At 31.1% G+C, this 24271-nt stretch overlaps 1 protein-coding gene across 8 annotated transcripts in view; it reads right to left on the bottom strand.

Moving 5' to 3' along the window:
- Nucleotides 1-4287: 4287 nt before the first annotated feature.
- LOC145268301 (serine/threonine-protein kinase MRCK alpha-like) overlaps nucleotides 4288-24271 on the bottom strand; it is a 350826-nt gene continuing 330842 nt past the window's right edge. For 4 of the 8 annotated variants that reach the window (XM_080123728.1, XM_080123732.1, XM_080123730.1 and 1 more), the window contains 2 exons: nucleotides 20340-20438; nucleotides 4885-5371 (listed from right to left, as the gene is read on the bottom strand). In XM_080123728.1, coding sequence (XP_079979854.1) covers nucleotides 20343-20438 — 96 coding nt within the window. In that variant the 3' untranslated portion in view covers nucleotides 4885-5371; nucleotides 20340-20342. Of the gene's footprint in view, nucleotides 5372-20339; nucleotides 20439-24271 lie in introns of all 8 variants that reach the window. The other 4 variants (XM_080123725.1, XM_080123727.1, XM_080123729.1 and 1 more) reach the window with 2 other exon arrangements.

Genomic DNA, 24271 nt, shown 5'->3' with positions numbered 1-24271 from the left:
TAATTTGCGAGGTCATTATGAAGGGAGAAGAGTAGAAAGATGTTTGTTAACATTACACTTGAACGGGAAAGCAGAATCCCGGAAGGGAGTTCCAAAGACCCGCAGTTCTGGGGAAGAAACTATTGGAGTAAAAGGCTTTTTTGCACCTAGGGATCTCTACTGTAAAGGGATGAGACTTAGTAGCTTGTCGGGTTTGTCAGGGGTAGTTACGTCGGGGAGGTACAAGTGTTTGCAGTTCATCAGAGCATTCACCATTAAAGTATTTGTAGAATAGGCAGAGGGATGCAACATCTCGTCGATGGGACAGAGGCTGAAGCCTAGATGACAGTTCAGGACCTATCAGGTTGGCGACTCTCTTTTGAACCCTGTCCAGGCGCGAGAGGCAAGCAGCAGATGCACCAGCCCAGATGTGACAACAGTACTCCATACATACTCACTCACCCTAACTGAAACTTTTAAATAAAATAAAATGATTGGATTTACCATGAAACTGCAGTAAAGTGTTAAGATAAGCCCCATTTTAGTTATTTATTATTGTTATACTTACAGAATATATATAGATCGTCTTTAAAAAAAAAAAAAAAAAAAAAAAAAAAAAAGGACTTGTTATAACCCGTTTCATGATGTTTGTGAATCCTCTGTTGCGTGTGTTTGGACGATAATGATTGTTAATTTAGACATTCGTGAATATGATTCTTCAATTACATTTGTCTTCTGCATTCAAAACTATTCCATTTCACTCCATGTTCAGAAATAAAGGCTTTATCGTCATTCGAAGTGCGAGTACATTTTTTGAAACATCCTTATATATATATATTACACAATCATGAGTATGCTTCAGTCAACTAGTTATGGATACCTATAGAGGTTATGTTGCTTTTCCAAAAGTTCAGTCTTTAAACTTAAAAATTAAGGGCTGAGTTTTTTGGAAAAGCAATGTCGCCTGATGAAATCTTTAGTCATCTCTAACTAGTCGACTGAAACATATTCATTATTGTGTAGTGATGCCTAAATGTTTACGTAGAAACAAATAAAAAGTATATCTTGCTCCACACTGTATTGAGCACTCTCGTATAAGCCTCATTATAATTCATGCCCTGAATATATATTATATTATATATATAATTATATGTATGAGAGAGAGTCTAAAAAATGTACTCACAATTCAACTGTTATCAGCGTTGTCTGGACAATAATGCTCATTTGCAAAGATGATTCTTCAACTATGTTTGTTTTCTGTATTCAAAATTATTCCATTTCACCATGTTCAGAAATAACGGTTTTATTGTCATTCGAAGTGTGAGCAAATTTTTTAGACAAATCAGTATATTAGATATAGATATCAGTCAGTTCCATTGCTAAGGTCATGTTAAAATGTGCCCCCCCCCTCTCGCCCAAGGGGAGATAATGCAATCCATCTTCATCACTCATTATTATTAGTAGTAGATTATTACATAATAAATTCTTATTATCCTACATAATAGGTGGAACACGATAACTGAAAAGTTTTTGATGCTTGTTTATATTGGTCATTTTATTTTTTTTACCCAACGCATTTCAGGTGAAAACATTATATACTTGCATGTTATGCCAAAAATTGGTATAAATAAAAAAAAATAAAATAAAAAATAATGATGATGTAGTAGATGATCTGCTAGAAGTATTTTATTAACTAAAAATTAACCACAAATACGGTCCCATACGTCTGGATGGCGGTAAGAATGATTTAGTCAAAATTATCGATTAAAGATACCTCCCTGGATCTTGCAAACTCTCCAAGAGTAAAATATATCTTAAAACTCAAAAATTTTAAATTATTTTTCTACTGGATCATTTTTTTTTTTTTTTTTTGTAAATTTTGGAATTTATACTAATTTTGGCATAAAAGCACCCAGTTTTTTTTTTTTTTGTTTTGTTTTTAATATTTTTTATAAATAAGAAGAATAATCTGTCATGCTTGCTTTTGAAATATGATTTCGACCTGTAAACAGACTAAAATGACACATGTTAAGAATGGATCTATTCTTGTTTCTCTTTATTTCTTTTTCGTTTTATTTTTAGGAGAAGAGAGTTTTTATGCATCATTTTTATAGGCAGGAATTGGTATGATGTAAAAGATTTTTTTTTTTTTTTTTTGAATAAGAAACTAAGGTTCTTGTTCATTTTAAAAAATAAACAAAAAAAAAGAAGAAAAATATGACATACATACTCATGAGGGAAAGAAAATATCGTACACCAAAAATCACGTAAATTAATCAAATAGTTTTATTTTTTTAAATAAGAAAAATAACTTTGTGGCTGCGATATATTTGCAACAGCATCTTAAAAACATGCTGAAGGAACAAGGGAGAGCACACCAAATAATTCAAACATGCAAGATTTTAGAAGGCCATTGACATGATTGAAGGCATTGGAGAAACTCAAAATTACTTAATAATTTTCTTAAAAATTAGACTACTTGATCAATTTATGTGATTTTTTTTGGAATACAATATTTTCTTTCAATCATGAATACATGCATCCTATAGATTTTTATTTTTTTTCTTTATTCTTGTTTTTTTTTTTATATTGAGGAAATCATGGAGAAGCACTGAAACTAATTTTAGGAAGAAGTCAAAGGATAAATTACTAAATTTAATGGTATTGCAGTGTAAGGGGAAAAAGAAAAGGATAACTTAATATACACTCACGCATGAAGAAATATGGGGTGACAAAATAGAAAATTATAAAACAATAAAATTTTAAATATTTTTTTCGTTCCTTTTTTTTTTTTTTTTTTTAAAGAAGCAAGTTATTTTTGCTGAAACTTGCAAAATAAAGACATGCAAATTATTTTGCTAATCTGCCTAGAATAACATTTTGCTTAACCTCTTACAAGGTTATGAAGAAAAGGAACCATAAATAAAAACAAAAAGAATTAATAATAATAATAAACATTAAAAAAAACAAAAAATAAATTGTCACTAGTTGAAATAAAAAATTTAAGGATTTCACACACACACACGTGTGTATATATATATATATATATATATATAAAATAAGTTCAAATATATTGAACTAGAAAAAAAAAGAGCAATATTTTTTTCAAAGTGTTTAATACATATGTCAAGATATAAGTTAAAATATATAAACACCAGAAAAAAAAACTATGTGGTTTAATTTATGTTTCAACAGGGGTTCAAGAGTAATTTTAAATGATTAACACTTAAAAATTACCTTTGCTAATAACATTATTTTTAATTTTATTTTTTATTTCCGGTTTTATTTTACCTTTTTATTTTTCTTATTGACTTTTTAGTCTATTAGCCTTCCATTTAATCATCTTAAGTCAGTCTTGAAGCCCTTAGGAAATTAGATATCCTCAAAACATACATTACTCCATGTTGGGTCTTTTGGATATTTATATGATTTAACAAACTATATATATATATATATATATATATATATATATATATATATATATATATATATATATATATAGTGCTTAAACTTGATAGAGTTTTAAAATGTCACAAATTAAGAGAATAATAGTTTAAATGTGCATAAGTTAAGGATATTTAAATTATTTTTCCGGTTATATAAATAAATTAGTTTTTTTTATTTTTAGTTAAAATATACTGCAATCGTTTGTGATGTAGAGAGAAAGAATTATATTGAAAAAGATATTTTCTTCCATTTGATTAATTTTGATTTTTCATGTTAAAAAATATTCATATATATATATATATATATATATATATATATATATATTAATATTATTTTTAAATAAAAGGGGCATAGTAGTTTACTTGAAGCGTTGCTGGTAAGTAAATAAGGCTGCTTGCAATGCAGAAAAAAATGGAACGCTGAAAGAAGAGATGAACAAAAATATAACAGCCACTTTGGGACATTTTTTTTTGTTTTTTTTCTTTCTTTCTCAGAAGGGGAGCGTGTCTCCTGAAATATCAAAATATTTTCGACCACTTCCAACTTTATTAACAATAAGTGAAGGATTTACTTAAAAATTAACAGATGAGTTTTAAGAAACGTATTGTATATACTGTCTCCAATTATTTGTTTTTATTCATCTACTTTTTCACTGTTCGTTTTTTTTTGTTTTTTTTTCCCCCACATTACAAACAACCTTACTAAATACCTATTTATTTATTTTTATTTTTTTTTTAATTTAAAAAAGGATCAGCAAAACAATAAATAAATGTTATTAAATCTTTGTTATTTATCATTCCTTCACTCATAATTTATTGACAGTATTTAAAAAAAAATAATAATAATAATAATAAACCGACCGGCAAAATAACTTGTGTTTTTATTTTTACTGCCATCAGCAAAATAACCTATTGATTTTAAAAACACTAAATATATAAAAAGCAATCATGTTATATGAGAGATATAAAAGAGGAACTTTTTTTTTTTGTTAAAATGTTTCCTCGCACTCCCTAGCACGCAAAATGAATAATATCAATATAGATGAGACAAAGGAAATTTGTTAGAAAAAAAAAAAAAAATGTTTTTTTTTTTTTTGTTGATTTGTTTTTTGTTGCTTTTTTTTGTTTGTTTGTTTGTTTTGTTTTGTTTTTTGTAAAAATTTAGTTCTGGCTAAATAATGCGTATAATTTTGGGAACGAACAGAGGAAAAAGATTCGGGATAGCTTTTGTTTGTATTTTCCTCCATTTTTTTTTCTTTTTTTTTTTTTGCATAAAAAACAAAAAAAAAAACATGTTTATTTAAAAGAATCCTTTTTCACATTACACTAATAATATAATAGTCCTTCGAAAGCAGCTGCTGCTGCTACTATGGCTTTTTTTTTTTTTTTTTTTTTTTTTTTTTTTTTTTTTTTTTTTTTACCAAATCAGATGAGATGTGAAATTCATTAGAAATTTAAATTTTTTTTTTTTTTTTTTTTTTTAATAACTTTTGGCTAAATAGTACTCATCTTTTTTGGAACAGAGACAAAGAAAAAGAGAGAAAACAAGAGAGAGAGAGAGAGAGAGAAAAAACAAGAGAGAGAGAGAGAGAGAAAAAACAAGAGAGAGAGAGAGAGAGGAGGAGGAAAAGATTCGGGATAGCTTTTCTTATTTGTTCATTTTTTGGTGTTTTTTCTTTTTTTTAAAGACATTATTTGCAAGGTAGCCATTAGTTTTGTCCATGGTTTCACATAACACAAAGAATTTTTTTTTTCTTTTGATGACAGTTGCTACTGCAGTTTTATAAACACTATGGTTTTGACCAATCATTTTCTTGCTCCGAATTGTCTGTGGTTTGGTCCCTCTCTTCAACCAAACTGTGTCGGCTAGATCCAGGTGGACTGCTATAACTGCTACTATTGTTGGATCCAGTAGATAATCTCCAGCCAGTGTCTAATCCTGAATCCTTTAAAAAAAAAATAAATAAATAAAAAAAATAAAAATATTAGCATCTGACAAGTTTTTAAATGTGCACATTAATCAATATTTTCTCTTGAGTTACTAATTATGAATTGAAGTACTTTCTTATTTTTAATTTCAAATTATAACTTATATAATTTTACAGCCATATTTTGCAGCGTATGTGTTGGTAGTGTGTAGATACAATAGCATAGGAAAAGAAAAATGGTTGCTGAGTCCGTAGAATGTGCCCACCCAGTCTTGAAATGGTTTTTATGACACTTGTGTTCATGTGGACTGAAAAAATTAATATTCCAACTTGACATAAAGCTGAATGACAATTTCAAAAATGATTTAATGGATTACTAAACATCAATTAATAGCCATTGGCTAGGCGTAGAAAAGTGCCCGGTTGAGGGTGAAGGAATTAATGTTTTTAGTCAATTTTTTTTAACTTTGTCGATCAAAGGGTCAAGCTTCAAAACCATACCAATCTTGTGAAAATCCATCGCTTCTGTGAAAAGTTTTAGGCGGCAGACATGCAAACATACATACATTTAAACAGACAGGTGAGATTTATATTATAGACTAGCATGGGTACCCAGTGTTGCCCAGGTGTTTGGAGGTGTAAAAGAAAAAAGTTTTGGTAGGTAGGTAGGCTTGAACCCAAAGCCTTGATACGAAGGTGAAAAATGAAGTGTGAAAAAAACTGACATCTTACCGCTCGACCAGGACGGGGGAAAACCAGCTCCCTTTAAAAAGGGGAGTGTCCAACTGAATAGCAATTGTCTGATATAATGGGTTTTGCCTGCATTGATCAAACTTCATTGCTTTCGGGACGCCCAGGGCATGAGTGTCAGGGAGAGACATTGTGCTACAGGTTCAGTTTCGCTTATATATGGAAAAGTATGAAGGATCGGGGCGAAGTTGGAAATTAAAGTGTGAAAAAAAACGTGCGACGTTAACCTCTGGGCCACTAAGAAATAGTAACGGAAACATGTTTGAATTTATTTAAGTATTAAGAATTGACAGGTGCCCATACTTAATGATTTAATGAGGTCAACTTTCACTGCGAGGCAGTATTTTATTTACCGTGGGGGCAGGGTTTTTTTTATGTTTTTTTTTTTGTTTCCCCAAGATGTTAGGGGGAAACCAGCTCCCCATAAAAAGGGGATTGTCCAAATTGAATAGCAATTGTCTGATATAAGGAGAAACTCTGCATCGATCAAAGCTGATTGCTTTTGAGCGTTCTTTAGCTTCGTTTCGCTTTTATTATACGAAAAAGCCCAATCCACACGCGGTGCTCGAAAAATTTGAAATATTTAGCTTTTTAAACTCGGGCAAATTAAATAAACAGGCGACCCCCGGTTGTTAAGTCATAGATATTATCATTTAGACGTGATATCAACAGTTTTAAGAAGGAGTGAGCTGACCAATCGCTTCTCTGAAAAAAAAAAAGCTTTTCTCGGACATACACAAACACACACATTTTCGCTTTTATATATATAGATATATATATAAATTATCTTCATAATTTATATGTGAAGTAAGATTTTTTTTTTTTTTTTTTTGTACATAAAATTTAAACTTAGCGACCATTTTCTTTCGAGGCCGCTGTATCCACATATTACCAAAGTGTTAATTTTTAAAAATAAATGCAAAACAAAGAAATGTGTAAATATATATTTTCATAATTAACTACTTAATATATGCAATAATTTATTTTAAGTAATTTTAAAACACCAGTGTAGGTAATATTGAAAATCTTGCTATTTTTGCTTTTTGTACACTGAATATATTAAATATGGGGGAAGGATGAATGTATTAAATACAAGTCTCAGAATCTAAAAGAGTTTGATCACTGTACAGGCAATATATTTTGATTTATCCCATTTTAGCATTAGGCAGATCAAGAAAAGTTCAAAGATAGCAAAACTTTAGTTGTTTTTTGTTGTTTATTTTTTGTTTTGTTTTTTCTTTATATGATGAGAAGCTTGTTCAAAATTTATTGTGAACTGTTTGAAAACATGATTCCATAATTAAACCCCCTTGGTGTCATTGGGATCCGTGGGAGTAGATATTAGCATGAGAGTAAAATTACCTCAGACCTACTCCACAAATACCTGCATGAATAGGTTGCTCAAACAGAAAAAAATAATATAAGCAAATTTGAAAGAACAAAAGAAATACATGTCTTCTGAAAACATTCATCAAGACTTGATCTAAGTGGGTGGCAGAGTAGATAACCATATAAAAGTTTTGGCTTGAGAGTTATATTGATTAATGGAATATTGACATTTTTTTCCAAAAACTCTTTTTCACCATAAACAAGGCATGTCTAAGTGAGAACTGTAGGGAGTTAAGGAAAAAGATGTCCGTTCATAGTACACTTAAGCTTCTGCTGGTTAGTAAAGTCAGGAAAGCTGTAAACAGGGAGAGAATTCCAAAGTCTAGCAATCCAAGGGAATAAACAATTAAATTATAAGGTTTTTTGACACCTAAGGACCTTCACTGCAAAGTGGTGAAATTTTGCTGCTTGTCAGGAGTATGTACGTTGGATATATAGTTTATTATATAGATAAGAATGTTTTGTAAAAGGTTATGCAATTTCTTTAAATCTAATACACATTCCATAAATTTCTGATAAATAAATGTACAATGTGGGGCAAAGCAACTTGCTTATTTAAATTTAATTGATATTCCAAATAAGCAAATTGCTCTGCCCGGACCTGTACTTTAAAAAGATACTTTTACCGAATTTAATTAAAATACTTTTCAAAGAAATATCAGAATAGATTCTTTCCTCAGACCACTTGCCTTTGGAATTCCCTCACTGCACATTGTTTCTCTGATTGTACCGAAATGCAGAAATTTAAATGTAATGTGAACAAATATCTTGCTGCCCCACTTAGCATGCCCTCTATAAATCTGACCTCGAATTGAAGTAGTCTTTATGTCAGTAGCAATATGCCTTATTGGGAGGGGGGAAGCAAATAAAAGTTTTTAAAAGTGCTGACAAAGAAAGTTAATTGGAAACTCCCCTCCCCAATGATTCTGTTGTTTTTTTTTTGTTTTTTTAATTTAATTTTTCACATCAAGGAATATATTTACAAATCTTTATTTTATTTATTATTTTTTTTAAGTAAAAATGCTCTTAAGATGTATCGAAATTAAAAAGTAATTAAAGTGTTTAAACACGACAAATTAAATATTTTTAATAATTGTTTAATATCGTCTGGGTTAGGGTTTCCTTACACCAACACAATTCGTCCATTTCATCGATGGACACCACAGATCATATTTTTGGGGGAGTTTTTTTTTTTTTTTTTGTAAAAATAAAAATTTAGTTTTGCTTAAATAATGCTCATAGTTTTTTGGAATGGACAAAGGTAAAGATTCAGAATAGCTTTTGTTTTTATTTTCCTCCATTTTATTTTATTTTACATTAAAAAAGGAATAGCTATTAAAAGAATCCCTTTTTCACATTACATTAACAATATAATAGTCCTTCAAAAACAGCTGCTGCTTTTTAAACTCTATAGCTTTTTCTACCAAATTAGACGAGACGGCGAGGGGAGAAATTCTTTAGAAATTAGGTACACTCAATTTAGTTTAATATGTGTAAAAATCTTTTGCATTCTAACTATTTTACACACCTACAGTTAAATGCTATGGATGTTTTAGTGTGTAACTTTACAATTATTATAATTATTATTATTACTACAATTGTAGATATTTACTGTAAATGATGTCAGTTAAGAGAGAAACTAGAAAAAGTGTATGTGTGTTTTAATAACATAGTGTCCAGAACAAAATAAGAAAATGAAGAAAACCTGGGAAGGAATAAAAAAAAAAAAAATCACTGAAACAAACAAAAAATACATGAATAATAGAAAAATTGGATAATGATTTATCTGTTTTACAATATGCATGGATATATTATGAAAAAATTCACCTGCTGAAATATTAGAAATATTTTTTAAAAAAATAAATAAATAAAATGATAAAACATTCCTGTAAATAAGTATTCGCACATTTAAAACAATAAGTAAAAAAAAAAAAAAAAATTTTTTTTTTTTTTTTAACCTTCATGCAAACTGGATGAGTGGGGATGGGGATGTCATAACAGTAGCAGCAGCAGCAGCAGACATGCAATAAAAAAAAAAGTCAAGACAAATTTCAAAGATAAATTGTATTTAATAACCCAGTTTATTTTTCATTTATTTTTAATACCAGTAAATACTTGCTTTATTTTTTTATTGTGTGATATAGCTGTGTGACATCTGATCTAACTTTTTTCCTGTATTATTCCAATCAAACTTTTTTTGCTGTGTGATATCCCAAACATTTTTGGGGACTATGTTGTATTCCATCTAAGCTTTTTTTATTTTGCTATCTGATATCCTATCTAACATTTTTGTTTTTATTTTGCAATGATATCCAAGCTAAAAAATTTTTATTTTGCTATGTTATCATATTTAACATTTTTTTTGGCTATGTGATATCATATTTAACATTTTTTTTTGGGGCTATGTGATATCCCATCTAACATTTATTTTGCTGTGTGATATCCCATTAAAATTTTTTGTTATGTAGCATTTTTGTTTGCTGTGTGATATCCCACCTAAGAATTTTTCATTGAGCGATATCCCATCTAATGATATTTGTTGTGTGATATCTCATATGATAAAAATACAGTGAGTAAATTTCATAGGAAACAGTCAAAACTATTAAATATTTGCAAGAAGATATAATTACAGAAAATTTAAATAAAATGTATTAATAATCAATTTATATAAAATATTTGAAGAAGCTGACAATCTTATACTAAACTAATATTTGATGTGCTTCAAACTGAACCTATTTCACAAAAGTGTTCTTGCATTATAGCAATAATGCAGGACTTCACTGGCTACGATATGGGCCAAATAGTGAGTCTCTAAGATGAACAGAACCACAGTTACTGCCAAAATCATGACTTAACTTTACCATCACATTACCATTTGACCTGACATCCCAAAATTAAATCTAAGACTATGATCAAAATTTTTACCAAAGTTTGGTGATGATAGGTCAAGCAATGTGGATGCTAGGATGTACACAGACAAACAGAGTTACAAATTCAACCAAATACATAGATAATCCTTGAAAGAGGTAATGGGATTTGCAATTACAATTAACATGAACTGATTTTAAAAACCAGCCCATGTTTCTGGAGCTTCTAGTCCAAAATAAATGTTGTGGGGACTCCCCGTGGACTAAAGATGAACTCTTCCAAACTGTATAAATTAGATGAGAGTCACAGCTCTCGGTGTGGACAGTGTACTTTTGTAGTCCGCCATCTTGGCTATACTTACTACAATGGTTGCTCTTTGCATATTGCTGTTTTTTGTTTCAATATGTTTTACCTTTTCATAACTCATCTCCATCACCTGTTTTCCTTAGTGATCCTTCGACGACCACAACAATTTGGTGACAAGGAATTTAAATTCACACTGAGGATACCCACAACAGTAAGGTAATGAGTTTACATCCTTTGGTCAATTCCATCGTCTTATTCAAGTCATTGGAACTTATAATCAAAAATGGAGATAACGACAATTCAACTGTACTAATTAATATATTTCATTTTACTTTGGTGCAGTGCTCAATAGTGTCTAATACTAACAAAAATGAGTCTAATGCACAAAAAAAAAAAGAAAAGAGAGTGTCTACTACTAAAATATAGTGCCCACTATTAAAATATAGTGTCTAATACTAAAATATAGTGTCTAATACTAAAATATAGTGCCTAATACTAAAATATAGTGCCTAATACTAAATATAGTGCCTAATACTAAATATAGTGCCTAATACTAAAATATAGTGTCTAATACTAAAATATAGTGTCTAATACTAAAATATAGTGCCTAATACTAAAATATAGTGCCTAATACTAAATATAGTGCCTAATACTAAATATAGTGCCTAATACTAAAATATAGTGCCTAATACTAAAATATAGTGTCTAATACTAAAATATAGTGTCTAATACTAAAATATAGTGCCTAATACTAAAATATAGTGCCTAATACTAAAATATAGTGCCTAATACTAAAATATAGTGCCTAATACTAAAATATAGTGCCTAATACTAAATATAGTGCCTAATACTAAATATGCTCAAAGTGCTTTATGAATCAAAGAAAGCAAAATTTGACTATTACAAAATTGGTACCTCCTACTTCCACTATAATATCATTAATAAAAAAAAAATCCGATCAAAATTAAAGATTAAACTTGATTGGAAGTACAATTTTCTTTTTTAATTTTTCAGAACACGAACTGATACTTGTCATAAATGATTGACCAAACAGAATTGTGGTTATAGGAGTATTGAGCACAAAATTTCAAGAAACATGCTAACTTTGTTTTGCAAGGTTTAATTATGAATCCACGGGTATGAATTGTTTGTGAGTAATATTTTCATAGAATATTGTTTGGACTACAACTCCCATCTTGCATGTTATTCACACAACATTTCGGTCAATATAACTTCTGACCTTCTTTAGGTGCATCTTGTCAATCTTGGGAATCTGCCTGAATTTCGATCAGAACCCTTTATTGTATCCACAGAGGTAGCATACTCTCATTCAATCAAACATGACTGACTAAAAATTCACAGTAATACGCAATTGTATTTTGAGTGTTGTTCACACTACACCCGTCACATATGTGGTAAAAATAAAAATTCATTTGTTAGTTGCCCTCCTCTGGACATTAAAAGTTCACTCCTCAGTGCAGGCGACACTCAAAATACAATGGCGAATTACTTAGAACTTTTACCCAGTTATGGCTGATGGAATGAGAGCAAGCTACCCCCGTGGATTAAATAATGGTTCAATTTGAAATTCCATGCAGATTTCAAGAGTTTGACAAGATACACCTAAACAAGGTCAGAGGTTACATCAACCGAAACACTGTGCTAACAACATCCACAATGAGAACTGTAGTCCAAAGAATCCAAATAATATGAATTATCTTTATCTCAAAAATTTAACAAAATTTTCATAGAGGTCTAACTAAATACTTCTTTAACCGAACTACATTATGATCCATCCCTTCCAACTTCAACTGCATTTCTATATCTATATTGTATCCTAACAAGATCAACCACTCGCCATATTCAAACAAGGAGGAGGGGGCCCCTCATATTTTGTCTAATAACTAGGGCCGTGACAACAGCATATTCTTTTCATTGTTTTGACTCTTGAGTTAATATCTTATGTTTTTTATATAGACTGATGTGGTTCTTTGTGATTAAGTGTGTCCTAATTGTGTCGGATATATACCCAAGAGTCAAAAAAATGAAAAGAATATTCTGTTGTCAAAGCCCTACTAATAACCTAGTTAATCAGTGACTACATAACAGTTGGAGCCATTCAAATACCGGTCATTTGATCTTGGGGTCATATGTTGCATATTAAGCTATAAAGAAAAAAAAAAGAAAACAACTGTTAAAAAAAAAAAAAGTTTTAATAAATTCCCAATCTAAACCAAAAAGAAAAAAGTACAAGAACTTTTCAAGATGTAATTTTTTTATTTTTACTTATTTATTTATTTTTTTTTATTTACTTATTTTATTTTTTTTATTATTATTTACTTATTTTTTTATTTACTTATTTATTTATTTTTTATTTACTTATTTATTTTTTTTTATTTACTTATTTTATTTTTTTTTAATTATTATTTACTTATTTATTTTTTTTATTTACTTATTTATTTATTTTTTATTTACTTATTTATTTATTTATTTTTTATTTACTTATTTATTTTATTTTTTATTTTTTTAGAAGCAGCAATAAAGCATTGATGATTGGGGATTAAATAAACAAAAACTCATTTCTTTTTCTTTTCTTTTTTAAATCGCTAAAATGTACATTCTAACATTCCAAACAGGTTGCAATTAAATGAATAAAAAAAAAATAAATAAAAATAGGTAAAGTGCAATGTATGTCGAGGGGGGAGGGGTTGATCTGAATAAAGTTATGCGCATCATAAGCTGTGGTGTATATAATACATAGGATCAAATAAACATGTAAGTAAAAACAAAGAATATAAAAAAAAAAAAAAGATGGATGGATGGCATTATCACGGAAAACAAAACCAGGGAAGGGGGTGATGCCTAGAGGGAAGGAACAATTTGAATGAAAACAAAATAAAAAATAAACTTCAAAACAAACAAACAAAAAAATTCAAAACAAAACAAACAAAAACCAATTCCAAAGTAAAGATGGATAGAAGTCAAAAAAAATTTGGAGGGAAAATAAAATGAAAATGAACCAAAGTTACCATTTTTTTTTTTTTTTTTTTTAACTAATGAGTCACCACTTATCAAGGCCAGGAGATACTCACAATTAAGAGTTAATAAGACAGAAATGATTGTACCTATTTACTATGCCTCCCCACGGGACAGAGTTAGACACCAGGGTCGTTTTTTAACGTGGAGACAGAAATGATTGTAAGCCAAAATAGGAATACTAATATTGCTTAACGGTATGAATTACATTTTATTATTTATGGGCTGGTTTATCACAAGAATTTGCTAGCACTGAATTTTAAGGTGGTCATGTAAATTCGCAAGGGAAGCATTATCATGATAATGTGTTCCACACGTGGGAAGCCCTTGCAAAGAAACTGTCTATGAAAATTTCATCTGAAGCAAGACCAGGGCTTTATGTTGCAAGTGAAACAGTCACATTCATGATTGATTTTTTTCCAAATGGCAACTAGAAATAATAAAAAGCTTATCTTTTAGTGATTGCGTTTTTTTTTGTTTTTCTTTTTTGATTTTTTTTTTTTCACCTGCTCATTCCAAAGCTCATTTCTGAGTAAAAAATGTCTTTTTAATCTTTTTTTTTTTTTTTTTTTTTTTTTTTAAACAAATTGAGCAAAGTCAAACTATTCAAACAATAAAAGATTCAATAGAACAATATACTCTTTCAGCCAACTATTCCTCTGGTCTTTTTCAGGTGGTTAATCGTGACGGGATGGGAATGCAGAGTCTCTCCCGTCGCAACTAACCACCTGAACCATGGTGAAACAATAACAACTATGAGGACAACAGTCCACAAATAAATAACTATACAAATTATTCATCTGAAAGGATTCCTATATATATTTCTGTGGAAATATACTTTATCACCTTATATACCAATCTTTATTTAATAAGCTCAATGTAATTACAGAGCAATATAATGAATGAATGACAAAAGTCTATATTCCAAAGTTCATGATGTTGGCCATCTTACAATTTATTCCTGCAATTCAGTTGACATTTACAATTCTTGGCAGTATCTTTTTTGTAGCACAAAATCATTCATTTAATTATTATATCAATCAGTGAATCTATTTTGGCCTTTTTTTTTTAGTTTCGTATATGCAAACGTGTAATAGACTATAATTATTGATGTTATTTTCGTAAACATGGATACATTAATTATAATCAATAAATTTACTAATTATTAAATAGAACATTTTTGCCAGAATATACCTAAATTAATAGAACTTGTTAGTATGAATAGATGGATTTCGTGACTTTATTTCTAAATTCAAAATGGTATAATGGAAACGTATTATAAGGTATTTTACAGCTTCTCTTCGAATTTTCGGATTCTAATCATGTCAACACGCACTTTATTTCTTTTTGATGGATTGAGTGTTGCTATTTCTTCTGATGAATTATGAGCAAAATAGATTCACTAATTGATATAATAATTAAGTGATTGTTTTTGTGCTACAAAACAGATACTGTCAAGGCCAACTGAATTAAAGGAATAAATTGTAAGAGAGTCAACATCATGACCTTTGGAATATAAACTGTCATTCACACACACACACACACACACACACACACACACACACACACACTTTATAATGAATTCCACAGTCAAACAACGTTGTAGCTCACAAGAGCCATGACAGTCAACGAACCGGAAGTCCAAGACTCGAGTTTCGCCCTCATTTGGGCTCATCAGTTAGACACATCCGAACTCAGGATTCGAAACCCGAGCCTCTTGCATGCGAGGTAAGCACTCTACCAACTGAGCAAACGCCCCGCAAACAAGAATTTCTATTAACCAACACAGATCAAGCAAACCGTGACAAAATCCAGCTGTGAAATGAACCTACTTCGTCTCGACAAGGGACGCGGCCATCCAACCAGTCAATAACCCAAGCCGAGGTCTCACAAGTAGGAGTTTTTAACTCGAAAGGACGACGCCATCCAGCAATGCTAACCAAACGAGCAACTTATAATAGGATTTTCAGAATGTGTCTAACTGATGAGCCCAAATGAGGGCGAAACTCGAGTTTTGGAATCCGGTTCGTTGACTGTCATGTCTCTTGTGAGCTGCGACGTTGTTTGACAGTGGAATTTATTATATACAATCTCTCACATTCTGAAAATCATATATATATATATATATGTATATATTACTTTGACTATATTACTTATTACTGACAAAGTTTCATAACTGAAAGAATATCAATTAAAAAAAAAGCATAGGTATTTTTTCCTGTCACATACCCCACTGTTCTTACTTTATACACCTATCTGTATACATATACCAAGATTACCTGTTCTCCTAAAATCTATTCAGATAGATTATCCCACACCACTGATGCAAATATAAACCACACTGTGTTGCTTTTAGGTAATTTCCTTACTCCCTACTTCTATTTTAATGCCTGCTAAAATTAAGAAACAAAGTTCTTGAATTAGGAAAAAGCTAGAATTGCCAGGCAGTCCACGAGGAAGATCCAATCAATTAAGACTGTAGCAGAACATATGATAGACAGCGATTTCTTTATTTGCTTAATATTTAATAGAAATAACTCCAGACAAGACACGGAGCCATTTGATGTAAAAAAAAAAAAAAATACTTCAAGGTCAAAAACTAGCCAATAATAAGTGTTGGGTGGATAAATTTTGTCCTAGAAAACACCAATTCTTTCCCCTTTGTCAGAAATATCGTTCATGGAATGTGAGGACTAAAGGACAAAATGAGGGAAGCGAGAATTACTACAAGACTGTTCAAATAAACACAAATTCCACCTTTACCTCTAATTATTGTTGCTTCAGCCTAATAAATGTAATCCAACAATTTCTAAGAAAGTCGTGTTACATATCTTAGGTTAAAATTTTCCCAAAGTTCATCAGACTCTGGCTACAATTGAGAAAGCCAACATTATGAGGAAAAAAAAAAAAGGTAAAACTTAACCATATTCACAGCAAAATTGGTTATACAAAAAAAAAAGCATAAATTGGGTAAGAAACTTGATTTAGAAAAAAATAGAGGAAAGACAAAGGTTTCAGGAAAATAGAAGGAACGATTTCAATCTAGTGAAAGAAATCCATCTTATTCCATCTTTCTATAACAAGGCAGACGTTAAAAGATAGATTTTTTTTTTTTTTTTAAAACATTTTTTAATGACTGTCTTGAGTCTGGAATAGTCTAGGAAATCACAGACAATGCTTTTGTACCCTGCATTAAAGGGCGAGGTATAGCAGTGTTATTAAAGTTGTTGTGCTACAGGGATTATGAACGATTCCCAGAAACTTATTGACAGAGATTATTCAGACCTAGGAACTCCCACATCCTGTCAAAGTATGAACCATCGTTTCCAATTTGAAGCTAAATCCACAGCTTCTCTCCAGTTTCTTCCTGTTGTGATCAGATCTCACTTGATTGTCTGCTTCCAGTTCATATTTAATCTTCCTCTTCTTTTGTCATAATAGATCCATTATAGCACTTGGTTGGCAATTCTCTCTGAAGTCAATCTTAAGATATGTCTGAGCGTCATTTGCAGATTATTAATGATATTACCTGTTGGTTAATGTAGTTTCTGACTTCTTCGTTAGTTTGATTGATCTATTTGATCCCTAGAATCTTTCTAAGGCGCTTGGAATCAAACGCATCTAACTTGTTCTCTTGGCTGATTTTGAGATGCCAAGTTTCACTTCCATATAACAGTGTGAACAAGATGTTGCTGGTTTTAAAATCTTAATTTAGATATGAGGATATGAGGCAGTTAAAGTATGCCATCGTTTTTCAATTTGAAGTCAGATCTATGGCATCCTATCATCTTCCTGTTGAAATCAAATCTCTCGATTGTCTTTTCTTTTTCTTTATTTTTATTTTACAAAGGAGTCACCACTTATCAAGGTCCAGAGGCCACTTGAGGATAAGGGTTAATAGGTGTACATTGGTAAATGGGACAATGACATAGGAGTGGAAATTTGGTAAATTGGATTACTCTTAAAGGGAATCAGGAACTTGGTTATGTTGGACTTGAAGACGACCATATTATAGTCAGCCAGAAAGCAGGTAAATGGAAGAGAGTTCCACAGCTGTGCAGTTCTAAGAAAGAAGCTTTGTTCATGGAATCTATGTTTAGGTTTAGGCACGGATAAAGAGTGTGGATAATTAGTGATAGTTTTTTCAGCTAGATAAGTGTTTCTCATGAAATTTTGGCGAGAAGGGACCATAGATTGAAGCTCAGACGCGCACTTGCCATGAAAATAACGATAAAGCAGAGACCGGCCCGCAAAATCTCTTCTGTGAGAAAGAGGTTGCAGGGAAGAGAAAAGGGCATTCTTTACTAGGCTACAAAGTCTATTTTGAACTCTGTCAAGGCAGGATACGGTCTTTCTAGCAGCCCCTGCCAAGATGTGGCAACAGTACTCCATTCTTCAACGTACCTGGCTCTTATAGAGAATCACATCAGCAGTGAGACATCTACTGGATTGATAGAAGGCTCCCACCATTTTCCCAGTGAGCTTGGTAACAGATGTGATGTACGTGTTCCATTTCATATCAGGAGTAATGGTCAAGCCCAGGAGCTTGTCTAAACATGGAGCATCCCCAAGATGAGAGACATTCATTTCAATTGATGCTTCCTGTTCAGATTTGGTCTTCTTTTTCATCTAGAGTTCACTGAAGCAATTGGTTGGCAATTCTCTCTTAGGGTATGACGTCGTTTGCAGATTATTGACAATACAACCTGATATTAGATCAGATAATAATCTACAGGGATTACAATATTATAAAAGACACAATCAATATGTAGATTTGTTTTTGTTTTGTTTTTTCATGCAAAAATCACTATTTGAATAGATGTTCTTCCTGAAGGGTAAAACTGATTATGAAAGCCTCAAGCAATATTATTTTTTACTGTTTTCACTCCAAACAGGGGATATTGCCACTTATACATAAGGGGCTACTATTCAGAACAATGTCAAACAGGGGATTGTGTGGAGTTGAGCACTGAGAAGGCTGTTAACATTATATTTAAACTTCTGCAGGTTAGTATAAGGGAAGCAGGAAATAGCAAGGGAATTCCAAAGTTTATCAGTCCAAGGGAAGAAACTACTAAAGTGCAGGGTTTTCCAGCATCTAGGTACTTCAATAGTGAAGAGGTGGAATTTTGCTGTCTTGTTAGTCAGAAGTATGTATGGTAAGGGGATACAAGTGCAAGGAGTTTATCAGAACATATTCCATTAAAGTACTTGTAAAACAGACACAGGGATGCAACATTGCGGTGATCAGAGTTTGGCCAATAGTGTAGGACCTGTTAGTTTTTTTTTTTTTTTTTTTTTTTTTTTTTTTTTTTTTTTGTAGTTGTTAAAGGAAAGAAATGATACTGATCAAAGAATTCAAATTCTTGAATGCACAAAGACTTAGATGTGTCTAATTCATTTTAGTAGACAATACCTTTAAATCTGAAATTCACTTCTAAATAAGATATCCACCATAAATAAATGGAAAATGCATCCAACAAGACCTGTGCTACTTGTGCTAATAATGCGTTATATTTAGATAAGTTGATTTAATTTTGTTTTTAAGCATATATTATCAGAATGTTGCAGAGATTTTTATTCTTGGAGAATAGGAAGAAATATTCTTGTTGCAAAAGTCCAAAAAAAAAAAAATAATAATAATTTAATCTAACTGTAAGCATGCAAGAATTGAAGATTTGATCTAAGGATAAAAAAAAAAAAATAAAAAGTAACAATATAAAAAGACTAGAATTTTTAGCCTATTAAAAATCTTAAGAAAACCCTTTGAATGCAAAAACTAACGCACCTGAACTACAAATGGTAATCATCCATGTAGAAACTGCAACAGAAGGAAAACAAACAGGAACACCACTTGGGATCAAGAAAATTGAAACTGCAAAATTGTTAAGCTAAAAAGTTCCTTCCATCCCCATAAAAGTGGTTGTGTTAGAATAGACTGCACCACACGAAACTGTTGTAAAGGATCAAGGAGGATTGAAAGATCAAGGAGAGAAAGCACTTATCAGACCTCCACTGGATGAGGACTAGGATATTGGGATGACTTGCTGTCACCCAAATTCCAGTGAAGACCAATGGCCGTTATCAGCAAGTGGTCAATGACAAGTAGCTGTTGTGATAACGCAAAGAAATTTGAAAATGTTATTGAAAGAGGTGGAAAATACCAGAAATCTGAGAAGACATGTTATCCAAATTCCAGGGAACATCAACAACTGTTGCTAGTGAGTAATTCCTGAATATGGCCTATGAGAACTCCTGGTGAGTGCAAATGATAATAATCTAGGTAGACTTGTCCCCCAGATTCCAAGGAATACCACAGGTTGTTGTCAATGAGTAATCTCTGATGATGGCCTGTGTGAGAACTCTTAGTGAGTACAAATAGTAATAATAATGATCGTAACAATAATAATCTGGGGAGACTTGCTGTCACCCAGATTCCAAGGAACATCACAGGTTGTTGTCAGTTTAGGAAATAGAAATGGCAACTGTTAGGGTTTTGGTTGGGTGAAAAAAATTAAAAAAAAATAAAATAAATAAAATAAGTAAGTTGTCACCACAGCTCATGCAATTGGAAACAAGAAACAGTGAAGGGGGAGGAAAAAAAAAAAAAAAAAAAAAAACATAGGTGCTTGCTGACCCTTCAGTTGTACCAGGAACTTTCACATGAGGAAAGGGATCCAACACTCCCAAGGGGGTTGCCACTGCCCCCGCTACGTGACCCTCGGTATTGTTTCATCTGCAGAAACGTTAAAAAAATCCATTTTCAATGAGAAAGTATTTAGATGAGAAAATGTTGGCAGGTCACATTTGTGTAAGAAACTCTTTCTTAATCTACGACGTCTTAACAGCACCATAAGAAATATATATATATATATATATCTATAGACATGTGTATACACACACATACATACACAGCTCAATATCATGCACTAGTAATGACATTAAGATATGTCTAAAAGTGATAATATTAAAAAGAGTTTTAAATTAGTTGTTTCAAGATGTTTTGCTGGTTTCTCAAAAAACATATGGGCATGCCTCAGAAAAATGGTAATTTTGTGTTGTCATCTCTGCTGAAATTGTACAGAAAAATTCTTATTTCCATTATTTCGATTCTTCAGGCTGCAGTTTTCATTTTTAGTGTTATTCCCACAACATTTCAGTTGATATAACCTCTGACCTTCTTTAGGTATATAACGCTGAACTCTGGAATCTGCATGGAATTTCGAATGGAGCAGGACAGGGGGGGGGGGTAGCATGTTCTCGTTCCATGAGCCACAAATGGGTATTAGTCCAAAGTAATTCACAATCATATTTTGAGTATCGCCCGCACTGAGGATTTAACCTTTATCCTTTTACAAATGAGTTTTACAAAGTATCTTATTCATTGCACCACAGGTTCACAAGCTGTTTTTCATTGACTGAAACACTGTGCAAAAAAATAACACTCAAGATGACAACAGTAGTATGAAGAATCTAAATAATGCAAAAAACCATTCCTCATCTCAAAAATTCAGAACCGTAATAATTCTTAGATATGAAGAATTTTTAGGTCTAAAAGTAAAATGTGTTCTGAATGTCTATTTCTCATATGATTAATTCTTGGATGGGTTCAAACATTTCTATGGAATTAGGTTTTGTCCGTCAGTCAGACTTAAATTTGAAAAAAAAAAAATTTTCATCAGTTTGTTTTTTGTTTTTTGTGTTTTTTTTTTTAGTCTGTCATGTTTAGTTTATTTTAGTCTGCCATATTTTATGTTTAAGTTTGAAAAAATACCTGCATCAGTCTGTCATGCTTAAGTTTGTAATAGCATTTTAAACAGTGTCATATGTAAGTTGGAAATAGCATTTTCTTTGGTGTGCCGTGCTTCAGTTTTTTTAACAACATTCTCAACAGCCTTCCATATTTTAGTTCGGATCAGCATTTTAAACAGCCTTCCACATTTTAGTTTGAATCAACATTTTAAACAGCCTTCCATATTTTAGTTTGAATCAACATTTTAAACAGCCTTCCACATTTTAGTTTGAATCAACATTTTAAACAGCCTTCCATATTTTAGTTCGGATCAGCATTTTAAACAGCCTTCCATATTTTAGTTCGGATCAGCATTTTAAACAGCCTTCCACATTTTAGTTTGAATCAACATTTTAAACAGCCTTCCATATTTTAGTTTGAATCAACATTTTAAACAGCCTTCCATATTTTAGTTTGGATCAGCATTTTAAACAATCTGTCATTGTTAAACTTGAAATAGAATTTTCTTGGTTTGTCATCTTTCAGTTAGAAAATACATCTTCATCACTAAATACAGATTCTACAAACTCACCACAACCAAATATTGGTTATGTCTTTGTTACATCACAACATCCACTTCATGCAACTGAAAAAAAAGATATACATTTTTTTTTGTTGTTGTTTTATTAGTTCTATAAAAAATATTTTTAACATTTTTTTTTTTTTTATTATTCCCAAACATATCAAACTGCATAAATCAGATGTCCAACAACAAATGGATAGAAAGAAATAAAGTTTAATTTCAATTTTGTTGTAAATATAGATAGGCTGAATCATGAAAGAGCACATAAAGAAAAGAGGAGAATGAAAAAAAAATGATTCTAAAAAAAAAAAAAAAAAAATTTTTTTTAATCTGTTCTTGTTCAAAATTCCTTTACATTAGAAAACAAGATTTAGAAAAAAATGTATGATGTATGTACTTATAATTAAATGAAAATATATTCCTAAAATCTTGTAAATAGGTCCTGCAGTTTTTTTGTTTTTTTTTTTTGGGGGGGGGGGGTAATCATTTTTAAACAACTAATGGGAATTCATGTACAACATAATCACGTTGACACACCAGTTCCTGTTGGATCATCGATGTTAACCAACGTTGAACCTGGTCAATATTAAATGGGCAATCATTTGGGATTTTCAGATAGTGTATATGCTCTCCGCTTATCTCGGCATTGTTTCCAGTCATCCTGGACTTCTCCTTGCCACTAAACTCAAGCAGTGCCAATTCAGGAGAAGTGTGGTTGGAGATTCCGCAACCCTTGCCTTATAATTATGCATACAGCTGCCCTCACAGTGGATATCTTTTGTCTTTTGAGACTGAACGGAGGCATGTAATGGGAATTCATAGGCATTGCAAAAGAAAACTCAGAAGTTTGGAGTATTGCTGAGTTATCACCCCTTCTTTTTTTCAAAATAGTGGGGAAGATACTCACTCTGAGGTTACTCATAAAGTTTGATTTTCTTATTTAAAAATAAAACTGATTAATTTACATGATTTTTGGAATATATATATTTTTTTTTTTTTGCCACAGGTGCATATGTCATAAGTTGTTTTTTTAATATAAGAGGAATTCTGGACAAGAACTGTTCTATCCAGTTGTGAACTTTTTCAGTCGTAAGAATAGTCATTCTCAGCCATTTTGTTTTCTGCTGTTTGCCGCCGACATTTTATTCATCGTATCTCAGAATGAATTAGCTGTACCCTCCAAATTTAAAAACAAAATATCTGGCTTTTTAAAAATTTAAAGGTACATTAGAAATGTTATACAGGCAAGAGTAAGAATAAGAATTCTTCTTTTATTAATAGTGTTGGGACGATTAATTGGAATCGAGAATCAGAAAAATTGATGCCTATTTTGTGATGCCAAAAATGATTCTTCAAATTTTTTTTTTTTTTTTTTTTTTTTTTTTTAATTCTTTTCGTTGCTCATAATTATAACGTGAAAATATTTCTGGATTTTAAACTACCAGTAAAAATTCATTTGCAAAAATATATGCTCATATTACACAAGTTTTTACAGTTATTCGAAAAAAAATTGTACACTACCGTACACTCTTTAACCCTTATCCTCGAGTGGCCTCTTGGCCTTTATAAGTGGTGATGCCTATGTAAAAAAAAAAAACTGTACAGCTATGTATATTCATGGGTTTAAAAAGAATCAGAATCGGTAATTGTATCGGAATCAGGAAAAATGTCAGAATCGTCCCATCACTATTTATTAGTGCACTAGACTAGTCATGACCCGTTGGGTCACAACGACTACAACTATTTATGCCACTTTTATATCATTCAAAAATTCATAAACTCTGACAACATATCTGTTAAGACATTCCTCTTGCAAAACTAAAAATAATTAGTCTCTTTACTTCTACAAATTACCCTTACGGGTAACATAAAGGTAACAAGACTTTATTTTGCTATCTAATTTACACAATGTGTTTATGGTGTAAGCATAGTATGTGAATTAGATAGCAAAATATATCAATTTAGAAGCCATGCTGAAAAAAAAAAAAATGATTTTCTTGGTCTAAAAATGTTCAGAGACATGAAAACATCAGAGAATAATTGATTCAACATAAAGAGGGTGATAGGAATATGTGGGTAGTGCTAAGTGATACGTGCGTGATTTGTTCAATTACTTAAAAATTACAACAAATTAACACAATTAAAACAAGTTTGTTTTTTGGGGGGCTTTTTTTCAAACATAATCAGAGAACTAAGGAATTTTTTAGCATATATCTCGTACCACTTTTCTCTTTTTCAGAAGTTTGTTTGACGT

The sequence above is a fragment of the Euprymna scolopes genome, chromosome 43, assembly GCF_053919585.1.
Source record: "Euprymna scolopes isolate OS-2025 chromosome 43, ASM5391958v1, whole genome shotgun sequence".
NCBI lineage: Eukaryota > Metazoa > Mollusca > Cephalopoda > Sepiida > Sepiolidae > Euprymna > Euprymna scolopes.
This window is presented reverse-complemented; position numbering and strand designations above follow the sequence as displayed.